General features: G+C 37.9%; 1 protein-coding gene across 6 annotated transcripts in view; it reads left to right on the top strand.

Annotated features, from left to right (window-relative positions):
• NALCN (sodium leak channel, non-selective) overlaps positions 1–18,751 on the top strand; it is a 237,961-nt gene that overhangs the window by 167,001 nt on the left and 52,209 nt on the right. For 5 of the 6 annotated variants that reach the window (XM_050332057.1, XM_050332055.1, XM_050332052.1 and 2 more), the window contains 2 exons: positions 8,328–8,464; positions 12,180–12,321. In XM_050332057.1, the coding sequence (XP_050188014.1) occupies positions 8,328–8,464; positions 12,180–12,321 (279 nt within the window). Of the gene's footprint in view, positions 1–8,327; positions 8,465–10,125; positions 10,263–12,179; positions 12,322–18,751 lie in introns of all 6 variants that reach the window. The other variant, XM_050332053.1, reaches the window with a different exon arrangement.

Below are 18,751 nucleotides of genomic sequence, written 5' to 3'. Positions count from 1 at the left end.
AACATGAAAAAAACCAGGTGAAACAACCAAGCAATACTCCTGTACCCACCAGTAATGCCCTTCAAGAATAAAACCGATAAACCGGCAAAAGGAAAATTAAACAGTTCAATTTTTGCACTCTTTGGTGCAGTTTCAACCACAGTCAGCAGGGGGCACCGTCGGGTCACTGGAGATACAAAACTTGTCCTATAGTAGTCACCAGGTGGCGCTGTTGGATCACTGGAGGAGCAGAACTTGTAATGTCCGGTGCCCGTCACCAGGTAACGCTGTGAGATCCCTGGGTACTGCCACGTGGGTTGGGGGAAGGGAAAAAAAAACAACACCCCCCAGGGTATATCGGAGAAGAAAAACCAAAAAAACAACTCGATTCCCCTTCCCTTCCCACACTGGGAAAAGGGGGGGGGGGGAAGGGAAAGGAAATAAAATAAAAAATAATAATAAAAGAAAAACAGCAATAAAACAGAAAGTTCTCCCAATGGAAGAAAACTCACGATCTAGAATCCACCTCAGGCAAAAAGTGCAGCTGGCAATGGCTCAGGGCAAAAAGAGATAGCAGTGAGCTTCTCCTCCTCCGAGGTATCCTACCGTCCCCAGCCCCAGTCACACACCGTAGCCCCCCCCCAACTCCTCCCACCTCGTTGCCCAGGAGACAAGAGGAAAAAGTAGAGTGCAAGTCCTTATCTGCCTTGTCTCCTAGGAGACTAATGTCAGGTCCTCAGCCATGGGGCTAGTTCTTTTGTACTCTGAAGTGCTTATCTTGATAACCAGGGGGGAAGGGAGAAAATTCTTCACTTGGTTTATGAGAGCTAGCTAAAACCACGACAACTGTGTGTTTCTAGTACTGTAATACATTTGTGATACACAGGTGAGATGTGTATCTCACATCTTTAGTATCTGGCAGAAGTGGGATGGTGTGTGAATAGTCTGGTGCTGTGGCTTTTCTGTCCTGGTAGGACCATTGTGATTATACAGGAGTCACTGGCTTCACGACAGAAAGGCTGCTCTCTCCAGCAGGGCAGTGATTGCTTTTCAGATCATCTTAGCACAATTTTCTGACCACAGCCAGGGTACCTCTGTGCAAAAAAGATAACTCAGACTCTCTTCCTCATTGATAGTCATTACCTGCTGTCTCTTTTATTGGACCCTGCCTCTCCCAGTCTTCCACTTTCCCCACCATTCATCCTACTGTGCGTATTTAGAACAACCACTTACAGGTTCTCTTGATTCTTAAGGGTCAAGGTGTTTATTATACTAAAGCTGATTTTGGCAATCACGTTTTTGTAAGGAGGCCTTGAAGTCACAAAAAAATTTACAACTGAAGCTGCAATGAATACTATGGTCTCCGTATGGAGGCGTGGGTTCGAATCCCTTTTTTTATGGTTTAAGAGTTCACCCCTGTTTCCCTATGGAGGTCCCTCCCCATGGGAGAACAGTCCTTGATTGACTTCTCGGCATGGGTCTAGTCTGGATCCCTTACTCGGATCCCAATATCCCACCTGAGCCATTTTCTGCTCCAGCGTAGGTTCTCTCTAGCACCAGCAGCACGGATCCCACACATGGGTCCCAACATCCCTACCTGAACCGTTTTGTGTTCCAGCGTAGGTTCTAATACCCGTCAGGGTCATAAATCTTCAACAGCAGCAGCATGGATCTCTCACTGAGATCCCAAGCTTATCTAAGCCGTCTCGCTCCAGCATAAGCATCGATCCCTTCGAGGGTCACAAAGTCTTTAACAGGACTCTGCCTCATCTGAGCCGCTTTTACTCCAGCATAAGGTTTTCTCTCTGTTAAAGTCACAAATCTCTGGTGCATCCACAAGTTCCTCTGTGAGCCGCACGGGGGGTCTCTTCACCCCAACAAACTTCCACAAATGGCAGGGTTTTATTTTTCAGTCTTTACCCTGCTGAAGGGAGAGAGAGCGAAAGGGAGAAAAAGTAGTTCTCCCCCCTTCGAACTTTTCTTCTCTTTCTTGTGCTGCCAGCTTTGACCTTGAAAATCCTGTTATCTCATGGCTGGAATTCTTCTGCAGCGGTTTCTCATCTAAGCAGTTCGTCTTTTAAACTTTTTTTTCTTCACTCTCTCACAAGAGAGAAGGGAGGTTTCAGTGCTGCACTCTGCCCTCTCCGGCCCAAGCCGGGGGAGGAGGGGGCCTTGGCCCTCCTCGGGCCCACTACCCTTCTACATGGCTGCTGTTCCTAATTTCAACTGCGCCACAACCTTCTCTTCCGTTTTCTTAAAGATGTAATTAGCAAAGGCGTCACTGAACTTTTTGATTGGTTTTTGTCCGGAAATCACCTGACAAAACCATCCTCAGCCCCAGGGATGGGCTGGTGGGCAAAACCACGACAATTTCCCCTTCGCTTTGCGAATTACATTTTAAGAAATCTTAAATTCTACAATAAACATACAATTATAAATAAACAAACTATAACTAAAAATTACTCTATTAAAAATTAAAACAACATCACTATAATATTTAATTATATTATTCCCTTTTTATTACAACCACAGTACACATGGTCAGTCTATTTCCTTGTCTGCCTTTCTCACAACTGTCTTTTGTATCAACCTAAGATAATATCCTCTCTGACACTCCTCACAATTTATGTGCTATTTGGATACGGATTCAGAGTAGACAGTTTTACCATACATGTTGTGCCACTGAATCTGCTCCTTCAAACTCAAGCAGCGTGGCAGTAGCGGAAATGGACACAAATTCCTTCAATGGCTTTACAGACATAAATGTTTTTTACCATCCACAAAAGAATTCAGTCAGGCCAGGCTGACAAAATATTGTTGAACCATTCCCAGTAGGCTCTTGGGGCTGGAGATTGAGGGCTATGCAGAGCAAATCAGTTCACTGTACATTTCCTTGCCAATAGAAAAAGTAGTAAATAAAACCTAAAAATCATAGAGAAAAATGTCCTGATATTTTATTTGTGTTTATTGGGTTATTTGGGTCTAACTATTACTAGAAACTTTCTGCACTATCATAACCCCATTTCAACTAACCCTGCACCTTTAAATATATATGTGTTTGTTATGTGTTAAAGAAAGTTGAAATATAAAGGTTTTAAGGAGCAATACAAAACAGGATGTATGTCATGTGGAGCAATAATTACACCCTAAGTGCATAGAGAAGAACTCAGTGAAGCTAAATGCCTCATGCTCCTCAATATGTAATATTATCACAGCATGAGTAATTGGAGATATTCTATAGAACTTCTTTGACTTTAGGTTATTTTAAAGCCTATCTTGAATCGTTCTCCTATCCCCTTGTTTACCTTTTGAACTGTACAGTTTTCTGCTCTCAAGCTCTCCCTGATCTGTTCTGCACTAAGACTTCAGACTACATTGCAGTGCTCTCTATTCTGTATACACTGACTTCTGCAAACAGGAGTTCATAGCTGTAAGTGACATTATCCAAGCCAAAATGTGCATATTTATGCAGTGTTTTCTTATTAAAAGATCAAGTGTCAGAAACTGGAAATCTTTTTTTTTCCTCTAAAAATAATCCCTTCCTTAAGCTTTTCAACAGTACAGTTTTGCAGAGAAGCCTGGTTTCCTTGTCAGTGAGCAATTTCTTGCAGCAATGCTCTGGCATTTCAGGGGTTCTGAGTGGTCTGAATGTGAAATGATGAGGCACTCCCCTCCAGAGATCTCTCTGAACACTCAGAGATTTCTCCATAAGACTAGAAATCTTTATTCTTATCCTGGAAATTCTCTTTCTAAATTTCATCCTCTCATTCCTTTGTTTGGTATACGCTATTACATTCTTGAAATAATTTGGTTTTGAATATTTCTTATATAAATTTATGCCTCCCTTGCCCATACTTTATTATCGGTTATTGCAGATGTGGAATAAATTTTATAAAGTCTTTTCTTTCCTTTTTTCTCCCTTGCCCAAATTAGTTTACATAGCACTCCCCTGGTTTTCATGCCTCTCTTCAGCACTATTTTGGCTTGTCAGTATGAAAACGGTAAAATGGCATTTAGAAATTTATGCATACCCTGATATGGTCTCTTTAAAGCAGCACAGAGAGAAGCTGTGGACTTCTGTACCATTTTTCATACCTCTGTAATATCTACCCAACAGAGCTTGATTGTGAACATAGCCTTTGACTGGAAATGTAATTGGTGCCCAAATTGACCTTTTGATGCTGTATTGAAGTACAGTTCTTGTTTAGTTTCTGCTCCTATTCTTTATCTGGAATTTTGTCAGTCTGTAATTTCCTGCCACTGTTTCTAAATGCGTCCTTTCCCTTGTCCAACATGGTATTTGTAACTGTTCACATTTTAATACCAAGTGTGTGTTAATGTCATCATTTCTTTCTTTTAAGGATCATTAATAAAGCAATGAAACAGGACTGGACATAATACAGATATATGCAATATTCCCCTTTTGTTCTGACTCAGTGCTTAACCATTAATTAGTCTTTGTTTGTAGCTCTTCAGTTTTCAGCCACATGACAACTTAGAGCCAACCAAATATGAACTGATTTTCATTTTAAGCCGTCCTGTAGCTGGAAGTGATGATGTTGCTGATAGCATGACAGTGCAGCAGAGCAGTTGTTCTTCTACAGCGTGCTGCGAGAGCATGCATTTCGGTGGGCAGGGCAAGTGAGAGTTAAAACTCTATTCAACTTTCTGGGCAATTGCCCCTGGTGAAAATCTATAGCTGGTGTCTATCAGCAGTATTTTCTGCAGGGTCTCCTTCCATAGACTTGCAAGGGGACACTTGCTTACTATGGATCTTCTTCCACAGGGTTACAGGGGATAATGGTAAAAATAAAAAAAACCCACGCCATCGAAATGACTGTACTATGTAACACCTGGGATGTGCCATCGGAGAGAACTGGCACAAGGAAGCAGTTGCTGCAGCTGCTGCATGTACAGTGTGTGCAGGTCAGAGGGGTTGTTTCAGAACAGATTCAGTCTCACACTGGACTACGTGACCCATCACACATGGGGTTCAAGGCCACCCCAAGAACCAGCCACTGGTTGAAATCATTAAGCCTGGACTGCTTTTGTATGTAACCAAGGTGGAGGCTGTGGTTTTGTTTCCTCCAAGAAGAATCTGGTTTGCTTATCAACCCAGCTCATAAACTGAATCAGAAAACACGTGCTGATGATTCAAACTGCTCCAGACCAAATGGAGACATGGCCATAATGCCTTTCTGTGAGAGAAGAACAGTACAAATCTTCTTATTCCTGTAAGTCTGCCCTTCTCACAGCTGTCTTTTGTATCAATCTAAGATAATATCTTCTCTGACACTCCTCACAATTTATGTGCTATTTGGATACGGATTCAGAGTAGACAGTTTTACCATACATATTCTGCCATTGAATCTTCTCCTTCAAACTCAAGCAGCGTGGCAGTAGCGGAAATGGACACAAATTCCTTCAATGGCTTTACAGACATAAATGTTTTTTACCATCCACAAAAGAATTCAGCCAGGCCAGGCTGACAAAATATTGTTGAACCATTCCCAGTAGGCTCTTGGGGCTGGAGATTGAGGGCTATGCGGAGCAAATCAGGCCACTGTACATTTCCTTGCCAATAGAAAGAGTAGTAAATAAAACCTAAAAATCATAGAGAAAAATGTCCCGATATTTTATTTGTGTTTATTGGGTTATTTGGGTCTATTACTAGAAACTTTCTGCACTATCATAACCCCATTTCAACTAATCCTGTACCTTTAAATATATATGTGTTTGTTATGTGTTAAAGAAAGTTGAAATATAAAGGTTTTAAGGAGCAATACAAAACAGGATGTATGTCATGTGGAGCAATAATTACACCCTAAGTGCATGGAGAAGAACTCAGTGAAGCTAAATGCCTCATGCTCCTCAATATGTAATATTATCACAGCATGAGTAATTGGAGATATTCTATAGAACTGCTTTGACTTTAGGTTATTTTAAAGCCTATCTTGAATCGTTCTCCTATCCCCTTGTTTACCTTTTGAACTGTACAGTTTTCTGCTCTCAAGCTCTCCCTGATCTGTTCTGCACTAAGACTTCAGACTACATTGCAGTGGTCTCTACTCTGTATACACTGACTTCTGCAAACAGGAGTTCATAGCTGTAAGTGACATTATCCAAGCCAAAATGTGCATATTTATGCAGTGTTTTCTTATTAAAAGATCAAGTGTCAGAAACTGGAAATCTTTTTTTTTCCTCTAAAAATAATCCCTTCCTTAAGCTTTTCAACAGTACAGTTTTGCAGAGAAGCCTGGTTTCCTTGTCAGTGAGCAATTTCTTGCAGCAATGCTCTGGCATTTCAGGGGTTCTGAGTGGTCTGAATGTGAAATGATGAGGCACTCCCCTCCAGAGATCTCGCTGAACACTCAGAGATTTCTCCATAAGACTAGAAATCTTTATTCTTATCCTGGAAATTCTCTTTCTAAATTTCATCCTCTTATTCCTTTGTTTGGTATACACTATTACATTCTTGAAATAATTTGTTTTTGAATATTTCTTATATAAATTTATGCCTCCCCTGCCCATACTTTATTATCGGTTATTGCAGATGTGGAATAAATTTTATAAAGTCTTTTCTTTCCTTTTTTCTCCCTTGCCCAAATTAGTTTACATAGCACTCCCCTGGTTTTCATGCCTCTCTTCAGCACTATTTTGGCTTGTCAGTATGAAAACGGTAAAATGGCATTTAGAAATTTATGCATACCCTGATACGGTCTCTTTAAAGCAGCACAGAGAGAAGCTGTGGACTTCTGTACCATTTTTCATACCTCTGTAATATCTACCCAACAGAGCTTGATTGTGAACATAGCCTTTGACCGGAAATGTAATTGGTGCCCAAATTGACCTTTTGATGCTGTATTGAAGTACAGTTCTTGTTTAGTTTCTGCTCCTATTCTTTATCTGGAATTTTGTCAGTCTGTTATTTCCTGCCACTGTTTCTAAATGTGTCCTTTCCCTTGTCCAACATGGTATTTGTAACTGTTCACATTTTAATACCAAGTGTGTGTTAATGTCATCATTTCTTCCTTTTAAGGATCATTAATAAAGCACTGAAACAGGACTGGACATAATACAGATATATGCAATATTCCCCTTTTGTTCTGACTCAGTGCTTAACCATTAATTAGTCTTTGTTTGTAGCTCTTCAGTTTTCAGCCACATGACAACTTAGAGCCAACCAAATATGAACTGATTTTCATTTTAAGCCATCCTGTAGCTGGAAGTGATGATGTTGCTGATAGCATGACAGTGCAGCAGAGCAGTTGTTCTTCTACAGCGTGCTGCGAGAGCATGCATTTCAGTGGGCAGGGCAAGTGAGAGTTAAAACTCTGTTTAACTTTCTGGGCAATTGCCCCTGGTAAAAATCTATAGCTGGTGTCTATCAGCAGTATTTTCTGCAGGGTGCTGATGGTGAAAATCTCTTCTAAAATATAAGCTTCTAATCCTTTGCTCACAAGCAGGGGTGAGAAGGAGCATTGAAATTTCATTTAGATACATACTTGTTGAAATAGCATATGATACACATACAGTTTAAAATAAATGTGAAAATTAATTTCACTGCTTCTTTTTGACATGATATTTTGTTGCAATGACACAACTGAATTGCTACATAAGGTAATCAGAATTCAGGAATCATGTCTTTATTGTATCTTTTTTATTTTATATCATTTGATTTAGCCATCATCTGTCCACATAGATAGATGCATCTGCCTTTTCTGTACTTAGATATGTGATGTTCCATGGAATAACACTTTGTGGATAGTAACAAATCAAAAATTTTTTATGTGATGTGCTGCAGCTCAGTATTGCTGATGTAGATGGATTCTTTTGAGCTCTTTGTTATCACTTATAATACTCATCTGAATGTGATTTTCCTGTTATTTTTGTCTTCTGAGAGCTGGATTCCTTTAAAATTTCTGCCTTTTAAAGTGCTGTGTTGTCTTTGAATATCAAAGAGCTGTCAGCATATACAGAAAGATGTGCCTAATAAGAAAAGATCAGGCGTGTTTATTTGCTTGATAAAGTGTTAGGGATCTGTGAAGAAAATGTAGAAATAAGCATATTGAATAGGACACTAATATGCTTTGTATTTTAAAATTAAAATTATTTGCAATCCTCACATTTTGTGTCTTTCAGTTAAAAAGGATGGTATTGTTAGGTATTTATCATCTTCTAGCACAAGAAGACCAAAAAACTCATGTGTGTCAAATTTACCCTCTGCAGGTCTTTGCTGCCATCTTCTGTTTCTTAAAATGATTGCTGTTATTTTTTGGATTCTGAAAAATAAGAGTGGTATATTATGGAGTAAAATACTGTCATTCTTTTTATTTCCTTGTTTTCAGCTAAAGCAAAGTGAAGCTAATGCAGATACAAAAGAGAAACTTCCATTACGTCTACGCATCTTTGAAAAATTTCCAAACAGGCCACAAATGGTGAAAATCTCCAAGCTTCCTTCAGATTTCACAGTTCCAAAAATAAGGTATTGAAATATTTCCTTTGCTAGTATGCTGTAAACTTTTCTGGGGCTTTTTTCTGTGCGTTAGGCAGATAGTTCAGAAAATCAGAAATGAAACAGAGTTAATATAGGCATTCAAAAGTTGAGATATTTTGGGTTTACCTTTGTTTTTACTTTTGGGGAGAAAAAAATCCTAATACTCCTGACAGCTTACTCATAAAAGTAGCTAGATTGACCAAAACTGACACAAGTACAATATAATTGAAAAATGCTGTTTCTCCGCTTCCATTTGGATTTCAGATTCTTGGTTCACATGGACAACTAGGTTTTTAGACAACCTACAACTACTAGGTTTTTATAAACAGGGTGAATTGGCAGCAAATATTGGAGGGGATAACACAGACCATCCAATACTAGTTACTCTGTCATGACCTCATCCCTTCTTCGTATTTGCATAGTTATCACTTTTCTATAAAACTCATCTTAACAAAGGATCAGACCCTCAGTTATCTGTGAGATCATTCTTTACTGTGAGGGTAGCGAGGCACTAGAAGAGTTTGCCCAGAAAAGTTGTGGATGCCCCACATGACAGTGCAGCAGAGCAGTTGTTCTTCTACAGCGTGCTGCGAGAGCATGCATTTCGGTGGGCAGGGCAAGTGAGAGTTAAAACTCTATTCAACTTTCTGGGCAATTGCCCCTGGTGAAAATCTATAGCTGGTGTCTATCAGCAGTATTTTCTGCAGGGTGCTGATGGTGAAAATCTCTTCTAAAATATAAGCTTCTAATCCTTTGCTCACAAGCAGGGGTGAGAAGGAGCATTGAAATTTCATTTAGATACATACTTGTTGAAATAGCATATGATACACATACAGTTTAAAATAAATGTGAAAGTTAATTTCACTGCTTCTTTTTGACATGATATTTTGTTGCAATGACACAACTGAATTGCTACATAAGGTAATCAGAATTCAGGAATCATGTCTTTATTGTATCTTTTTTATTTTGTATCATTTGATTTAGCCATCATCTGTCCACATAGATAGATGCATCTGCCTTTTCTGTACTTAGATGTGTGATTTTCCATGGAATAACACTTTGTGGATAGTAACAAATCAAAAATTTTTTATGTGATGTGCTGCAGCTCAGTATTGCTGATGTAGATGGATTCTTTTGAGCTCTTTGTTATCACTTATAATACTCATCTGAATGTGATTTTCCTGTTATTTTTGTCTTCTGAGAGCTGGATTCCTTTAAAATTTCTGCCTTTTAAAGTGCTGTGTTGTCTTTGAATATCAAAGAGCTGTCAGCATATACAGAAAGATATGCCTAATAAGAAAAGATCAGGCGTATTTATTTGCTTGATAAAGTGTTAGGGATCTGTGAAGAAAATGTAGAAATAAGCATATTGAATAGGACACTAATATGCTTTGTATTTTAAAATTAAAATTATTTGCAATCCTCACATTTTGTGTCTTTCGGTTAAAAAGGATGGTATTGTTAGGTATTTATCATCTTCTAGCACAAGAAGACCAAAAAACTCATGTGTGTCAAATTTACCCTCTGCAGGTCTTTGCTGCCATCTTCTGTTTCTTAAAATGATTGCTGTTATTTTTTGGATTCTGAAAAATAAGAGTGGTATATTATGGAGTAAAATACTGTCATTCTTTTTATTTCCTTGTTTTCAGCTAAAGCAAAGTGAAGCTAATGCAGATACAAAAGAGAAACTTCCATTACGTCTACGCATCTTTGAAAAATTTCCAAACAGGCCACAAATGGTGAAAATCTCCAAGCTTCCTTCAGATTTCACAGTTCCAAAAATAAGGTATTGAAATATTTCCTTTGCTAGTATGCTGTAAACTTTTTGGGGGCCACATAGCACCCAAAATATTTAACTTTTTTTCTGTGGGTTAGGCAGATAGTTCAGAAAATCAGAAATTAAACAGAGTTAATATAGGCATTCAAAAGTTGAGATATTTTGGGTTTACCTTTGTTTTTACTTTTGGGGAGAAAAAAATCCTAATACTCCTGACAGCTTACTCATAAAAGTAGCTAGATTGACCAAAACTGACACAAGTACAATATAATTGAAAAATGCTGTTTCTCCGCTTCCATTTGGATTTCAGATTCTTGGTTCACATGGACAACTAGGTTTTTAGACAACCTACAACTACTAGGTTTTTATAAACAGGGTGAATTGGCAGCAAATATTGGAGGGGATAACACAGACCATCCAATACTAGTTACTCTGTCATGACCTCGTCCCTTCTTCGTATTTGCATAGTTATCACTTTTCTATAAAACTCATCTTAACAAAGGATCAGACCCTCAGTTATCTGTGAGATCATTCTTTACTGTGAGGGTAGCGAGGCACTAGAAGAGTTTGCCCAGAAAAGTTGTGGATGCCCCATCCTTGGAAGTGTTGAAGGCCAGACTTAATGGCGCTCTGAGCAACTTGGTCTAGTGGAAGGCGTCACTGCCTATGGCAGGAGGGTCGAACAAGATGATCTTTTAAGTCCCATACAACCCAAACTATTCTATGATTCTGGGTTTATCAGTTGCAGTACAATTATTTTTGCTTGAAGTCAAAAAAAAACTTACACGAAGGGTTGCTTTAGCATATATGGGCTGCAAAGTTTGATGATACAGCAGGGGCTGGTTAAACAGGTCCTCTGACCATGCCCATTCTAACATCCTCAGTAATCACACGCTGGGAGAGAGGATGATGAGAAAGATTGCTGCCATCATTCTGAGTCTCCTGAGATTACGTTTCTTTTGATTTAAGTCACAAGAAAGCTAAGGCAACTGGTTTGTCCTGTGTATATTTATTATCTTAGCTGAATGAAAGGGAGAGTCAGGAAAAACACTTTTGAAACCTCCAGGAAGCAATCATAAATGTTTTGCTTTTAGTATCAAAGTACTCTTTGTTTATATATGGAGGGCATTCTTCTACTAGTCCTAGTCTTTTTTGGGTATTTCTTTCTAGCTGTGTTTTTCCCAACATACTCTATACTAATTCATAATCATGCTAACTACTGAAACAGACTTCAAAGTAGTACTAGCAAATCATATCTTTAAATCTGAACCTGTTGCACCATTTAGAAATATCTCTCCAGAGTAAAATTAGTTTTGACACAGTCAGTTTACACTGAAAAGAGGCAACTCTACTGAACTTGAAATACAGAGAAATGAATGTACATTTGTTGTAAACAGAAATACTTCTGCATTTTAAACATGACATATGTGAGGCACAGAATTGCTGAAGTGCCCTAATACTGGCATTCAAAGCAGTTATACGAACAGATGTTGTTTGAAATTTTCAAAAAAGAATTTCACACAGAGACTATGTTTCCTTTGGGTTATATCAGAATCTGATTTACAGTCAAGTAACAACTTGCTGTTTAATGAGCTCAAAAGAGCTGAAAGCTGCGAAAGGCATTTGAAATATTCAGCATTTATACTGGTAAATTAAAAAGTAAATAGTGAAAGCAATCGAATTACTTTCCTTGAATCTACATGCAAGTGACCTATCTCTCAATTAACTTGTGGATTTCTTTAATAAATGAATTAAGTATTATCAGTTGTTCTGGCACTCAGTTCATTTATAAATCTATAGCCCTGTACAACTTTTTCTTGGAAGTTTGTCCATCTTAGCACTAATGCATTGTGACACCATAAGGAAAACCAAATATTAACTCTTCCTGGGGTTTTAATGCATCACTATCTTCTATTTGTTCACAAGGGAGAGTTTTATGAAGCAGTTCATTGATCGCCAGCAACAAGATACCAGCTGTTTGCTGCGAAGACTTCCTTCAGCATCTTCTTCTTCATGTGATCATTCTAAAAGATCAGCGATTGAAGAAAACAAATATATTGATCAAAAGGTAAATCAAGAGTATAGGGCAGTGTATGTCTTTCCTTGAGTATTGTGAGAAAAGACTTCAGATTATTCATAACTACATAAAAAGTGAATAAAAGCTAGGATGATTGAACAGAGCTTAAAGGGTTATATTTAGTTTAGCCTAAAAAAGACATCATAGACAGATTTTATACATTATTTTGTTTAATGCATGCATCTTCTGAAGCTATTTTTTGAAGCAGTTTTTCTGTTAATCATTGAGAAGCTAGTGGAAAATTAAAGTTGCTGAATATAATTTTTGAGTGCCTTGATACTATTACAACATTGAAAACGCTTCACTGAAGCAAGGTCTCTGTGTAATCACTGAAGATGAATAAAAATTTCATAATTATTCTAATTATTTAGAGGACATTAACCTATCAGTAAGTCTGAGAATCACTAGAAAACAGGTGCTGAACACATATTTCATACCCATTTTTCTAAATGCTGCTAGTCTCCCAATCAGAACTGATATGGATGGTTGGATTTGAAAAATACCAAGACTGCTTGGAATGATAACAATGATGATGATGCAGCAGCATAACTAATGTGTGTGACTTCTGACACCTTACAAAATTACAGGGGCAGAAAAAAATTTTCATGTGCATCCTGGAAGATATTGGCTTCCCTGATTTCTAGTGGGATGTAGACTGATGTCAGTCCTTGATCACTTGTAGTATTGTGCAACTTAGTGACATTTGAACAGACAAAAAAAAGTACTTTCAGTATTGTTACAGGGTTCTGTGTTTTTTAGATATGTTTTAAGTTACAGAATCACAGACAAGAAAAGAGTCTATGTGCTGCAGTTACACAGTATAACTGGCTTTCCTAGGGTGTGGTTTGCAACCATAACTCAGGAGAAGCATTCATACAGGCAGGATGCAGACCTGGGGAAAACATTACTCTTCTGATAATGAATGAAAATTTGCAAACTACTGTTAATTGCCTTCCCCATTTCGGTGCAAGAAGCCATTCCTGTGGCTGATGTATTCCATGGCATCAGTAAGCCAAAGCTGAACAACATGGCCTGAGAGGGAGGTCATTGGCAAAATCAGTCCAGGAAGGCCATAGGAAGGAATCAAGCCTAAATGGACATCATCTATTTTAACAAGGACAGAAGAAAAATTAGATAAGTTATTAAATGACAAGCCTAGGGGTTAGTAGAGCTATGCCAAATATCACTAATAATGGATCTCAAACACTATGTCAGGGAAATCAAAGTACATTTTTACCACATAATGAAGAGATGAACAAAATTGTTTCAGCACACAGGTAAGTCTGCAGTGTGCAACGTAGAGCTGTGCAGTGATGCAGTAGATCTGTTTACATGAGTATAGTTTAAGTATTTTAAGTTGCAGCTTAATTCCTTATGCCTGCTGTTCACAAAAGTGAACTGTTCTTGTGTTTGAAGATGGTTGAATACATGGTACTGTTTATTCAATGAGATCTTGCAATATGAAAACAGAATGCTGGATTGTTTTCAAATGTTCATTTCTCTTCAAGAGCAGATATGCATGATCTGACTTTTTTAAATTGAAATAAGCATTTGCAAATTGGTTTTGCAGTATTCAACCTGCTTTAAGCACATACGTTAGGATTTCCATTCCTCAAGGGTAGAAACAATGATGAGTAATATTTTGGGTAAACGTAGCTTAAAACAAGGTATTTACACATCCCTATTAAGAGGAAAAAGTACTAGGAAGGATTTGTGAAAGTAATTACCTTGCCTTTCTATAGTTACAGTTGCCAAGGCAACCTCGCTTTTGTATGAACAAATCTTGTTAAAAATATCCTTAAAACAAGCTTGGAATGATTGGTTGTGCTTGAGTATAAACTTTACATGTATACTTTACTTTTCTTTGTAGAAAAAGAAACCCAACAAAACATTTTACTAATCTCAGTGCCTCGTAGGATGCATTTTCACTGCTCCTGATAGCAGGGGGGTGGCTTCAGAAACTTTTCACATCTCTCTTGCATTGTAGTTGATAAAAAAAATGTGGAATCAAAAGATAAGATCCTGCTGGCAGATTTGACTCTCTCCTTCCTTTGTGGTGCCTGCACTGTGGTTAATTCCTGAGTTGCCCCTGAACTAAAATCAGTATTTCTGTGTTCCACACCTGCTGAAGTGATAGGAAGTACTTAATGCATACAGTCCTGTATTTTTCCCTTATTTCCACTTCAGCAACATTCTTTTCTCTTTCTCTAAAAATCTGCCACTATATATATGTATTGTGTCAGTTTTGTGTTCAGAATCAATCTGATCCATAATTTGTGATCATCAATAGAGCAGATCTAATATATGTTTTAAAGTTGTTTTAAGTTGTAAAAGATGAGGAGATTTTTATTTAAATTTTTCTTCTTTTTTTAAGGTATTTTACCTTCTCAAAAGAATTGAAAAAAATATATAGTCATGTATATTACTGTAACCATGACTACAATCAGTTTAAAATTATTTTTGTGTATGTCAAACAAAACTAACAGCTTTGGAAAACAGATTTCTCTGCTATACTCCTCTTTTTCTAGTCAAGTCTGTGAGTTCCAGCAGTTTTTCTAATTCTTTCAAATTTTTAAGCTATTATGAATGTAGTGAACTCACCAAACACTAATATAAGAAACCGCTTATACCTAAATGGCTTTTCTTTTATACATCCCCTAAGAGTTCACTCTCAGTGTGTGGGGTCTGAGTGGGTGTGTATATACAGATTGTACATCCTTCTGCCTCCAATGTTGGCTACACCTGGGCTCTCTCAGATACAGATGCTTGATAGGCAGCTTAGCCCAGTGCTTTGAGTTGTTTAATGTTATCTGTAACATTTTGTGTGTGTAAAACTGGGGTTCTCTGGGGTTCTCTGAACTTAACACTGCTGGAAATGCAGGATGATCATTTTTGCTCTGCACTTGAGGACCTGCAGAGCAAATTTTCTTAAACCCATTGATCTTACCACAGACCTCCTCCACTGCGTGCTGGTCTGGTTTGTCCTGATGTGGTCTGCAGGCCATGAGTTGAAGAGCTGGGTCTAACTAGAAAAACCAGGACTGTTCAGATTGGTGAGCATACCCCTATTGTAGTAGAAAGTACTGTGAAGTTATTTTCTGCTAAAAAAAGGAAGGCTTCTTTCTTAGGTTAAAGTGCAACAAGGACAGTGCCATTAAATATTAGTGGAAAAATATCTGAGGAAAGGGTTAAAAAATTAAAAGAGGGAGTTATGGTGTCATATGTACATTGTAGATGAGGGCAAGTTTTAGGGACAGAGAGGGAAGTGTTCTTTTATACTTCTACATTTATATGAAAATTTTTCACAATATGCTGTGAATTTCGTTAGATAACCAATACTTCAGTTAATTCTGGACAGAAGAACTGGATGAAGTATGGAAACATAATTTTAGTGTGAGTGGGTGGATGAGAAGAAAGAAAGTTGGCAGAAAATAAGGACATCTCACTGTGGTGACTTTCACAAGAGACTGAGGGATAGTTGCAGCAAGTTTCAGGGGACAAAGAACTCAATGAACCCTGAGATTTATAACAAATAAGGAGTCCAGTAAAATACATCTGAGTTGGCTGTAGAGCATTGGCCTTGCCTTCTTAACTTCAAGAGTAGAATCAGAGGGGCAGAGACACTTCAATGTGCTTTCCTAAGCGACATACAACTTTCAGGAAGCCTTGCAGAAAATTATTGTGAGAAGGACACTTCTGAACTTGTTACTTATCTTTGGCCACAAAACACAGCACATGGCTGTTAAATTAAAGTTCAAAACTGACAGGCTCACGAGACAAACTTTGAAAATGCCTATGGCTCAATGTGTACAGATAACCCATGTACATGTTTACAGCAGTAGCACAGCAGGAGTGAATTAGAAAAGAAAGTACAAGAGCCTTTGAAATATCCATGTATTGTATAGTTCAGACTTTGAGCATCTCCCATTTAAAGGAATATAAGCAAGCCAGCTGCCTTATTTCTCTGTTTGTAAGAGTAATTGTATAGCAGCAAACATAATTTCTCTTTTCTCTCCTATTTATCATCCTGTTTCCTTTCTGATTCCTTTCACATATATGAGTTTTGGTTTTTGTTTTGCAAGCAGTGAAGTTAATAGCCATTCCTATTTTCCTGTGGGAGCCAGATGCATCATTAAGGTTTAGCTCCTGGGAAACCTTGACCTCCCATGCTATGTGCCTCTTCCATTGGTTTCCTGCTTATAGCAGAATGTACCTGTGTGGGAGGTCATGGTCAGGAAGTGAGAGCTGATCTCAGAGGTAACCAGAGTCATTGCCTCGGAGGATTCTGAATATTAAGCAGCAGAACCTCATGCTGGATTCTTTGTGTAATGCGTGTTTGGTTAGCATCATAGATACTTCATTTGTGAGCTGCTGAGACATCGCACCTAATCTTAATAAGACATTGTTTTTTAGTCTGGAAATTTGTTCCATCCTGGTTTTTTTTCCTGATCTGTGCTCAGTTTCTACTTTTCCTTGCAGAAAGTATTTCTAATTGTAAAAGCTGAAATAACCTTTTGGCTTTTCTACAACATGGCTTTTAGTATGAAAGACAGGATGTCCCAAGAAATCTTTCAGAAAACCATCAGGTGTGAAGATGTACTCATATAACTTATTTGTATTTTTTCCTTCTTAGAAAAGAACCAAGGGTAGAGTATTTATTCACAAATTCTAATTTCTCAAATTTCTATTTCTTATTGTAATAAACTTATGTCCCTAGTTAATCAACATCTCTGAACTTTATTTTCGACATCCTATTGTGCAAAGCAGAATTTTGGCACAAAAAGTACAATAGCATTCTGTTGCATTCCTGATTATTCTTTTCTCTAAGTAATTTGAAAGAATAATTTTATCACATTCATTTTGAATATAACAGACACTAATAAAGTGTAATCGCACATGAACTCTGAGTAGAAAACATTATTTATTTTTAAATACTACTGAATACTACATTTTTTCAGAAGTAACTCCTGCAGAACTTTGTTCATAAGTATCAACAAATGTCATTCAAGCTTTTTCTTAGTTTACTGAATATCTGAGTAGAACTTTGTCCTATCATTTCAGTTTCCATATATCACTTGTTAAATAAACATGGCCAAGTCCAGCAAGTCTTATCTATTTATGTCATTCACAGGATAATGCCAAAATCTATCTTGCTGTAACATTCAGAAAAGTCATAAAAACAATCTACCTACTGGAACAATAATTGGCCTGTGGATCCAACATTTTCTTGCTCATTACAGTCATAATATTAAAAGATTTTTGTCCCACATCTGCTCTCACCAGATCTTTCTAATGAAGTTAATATATGTGAATGCAATGATGTGTTTCAGGTTTACTGAAAATCAGATCTCTTTGTCTGTTTTGCATTTTTAAAGATTTTGTTTCTTTTCAGATAAAATGGATATGTAACAACGTCCCCAGGTCTAAATAACCAATTTATTGATTTCTGTCTCATTAAGCATTTTACCAAATACACATTTGTGCTGATAATGTTTTACTTCTCTGACCATTTTTGCCTTCAGAGCAGAGAAGACACAACTGCAATAGTAACAAGACTCTGTTCTTGTTATGGTCTGACTTCTGATGATTTTAAATTGCTTTGTCATTCTTGCCTTTACATAGTATGTTCAAAATTCTGCCTGGAAAAGTGCCAGTTTTCAACTACATTCTAAAAGAAAAGAGGCAGGGGACTGGATACTTCTCCATTTTCAAAAAGAGCCATAACTCAGCACTTCTTTCTGGCATTTTCTTTCTACTTCATCAGTTTTACACTAAAATATTTAAAGTGTTTGATACAAAGGCTGTGAAGATGCATTAAAATACAAGGGGATTATCATATTTCTCCTTTTTCTTCAATCAAACAAAATGCAGACATGGCAGAATTTTTAGTGCTGTTGTATTTTAACAGAGAAGAGCACTCATTAGTTTGGAGTGAAGGGAGAGGCAATGAGGAACTGGGTTACAAGAAAGCCCTTCTCTTAGAGCCTTGTACTCTCCCTTTCCCCACTTCTACCAAGGAACCCAGATCTCCATCTCCAGGCCCTTGTCTCCACCACTAATTCACAGGACTCATTTACAAGAACTGATTAACAACACTAGTCATGATCGCTTCTTTCTAGTGAACAGAATTATGTGCCTGTGCTTGTACAACCAGGAGGAATGTTCTTCCTTACTTCCTGCTTGAAAATCCCTGTCCATATCTTCCATTCCCAGTCCAGCCCAGCCTGACAGTCCCTTCTTCCCTAGAGCCTAAAGATCCTCAGCTCTAGATGTGGAATGGAGCTTTCTCCCCCACCGCTGTGCACCCAGCAGAATATAAAAAAACCCCATGTCAGCCTGACCAGGAGTCCTCAGTTCCACCTTGCTGTTGGCTGCCATAAGTAATCTGCACAGCCTTCTTTACTAGCTTTTCACGGGGTCT

This window comes from Myiozetetes cayanensis, unplaced genomic scaffold, assembly GCF_022539395.1.
Source record: "Myiozetetes cayanensis isolate MyiCay16 unplaced genomic scaffold, myiCay2020 scf5-8, whole genome shotgun sequence".
NCBI classification, from domain to species: domain Eukaryota; kingdom Metazoa; phylum Chordata; class Aves; order Passeriformes; family Tyrannidae; genus Myiozetetes; species Myiozetetes cayanensis.
The sequence above is the reverse complement of the archived record's forward strand: the minus strand, read 5'-3'. Positions and strand labels throughout refer to the sequence as shown.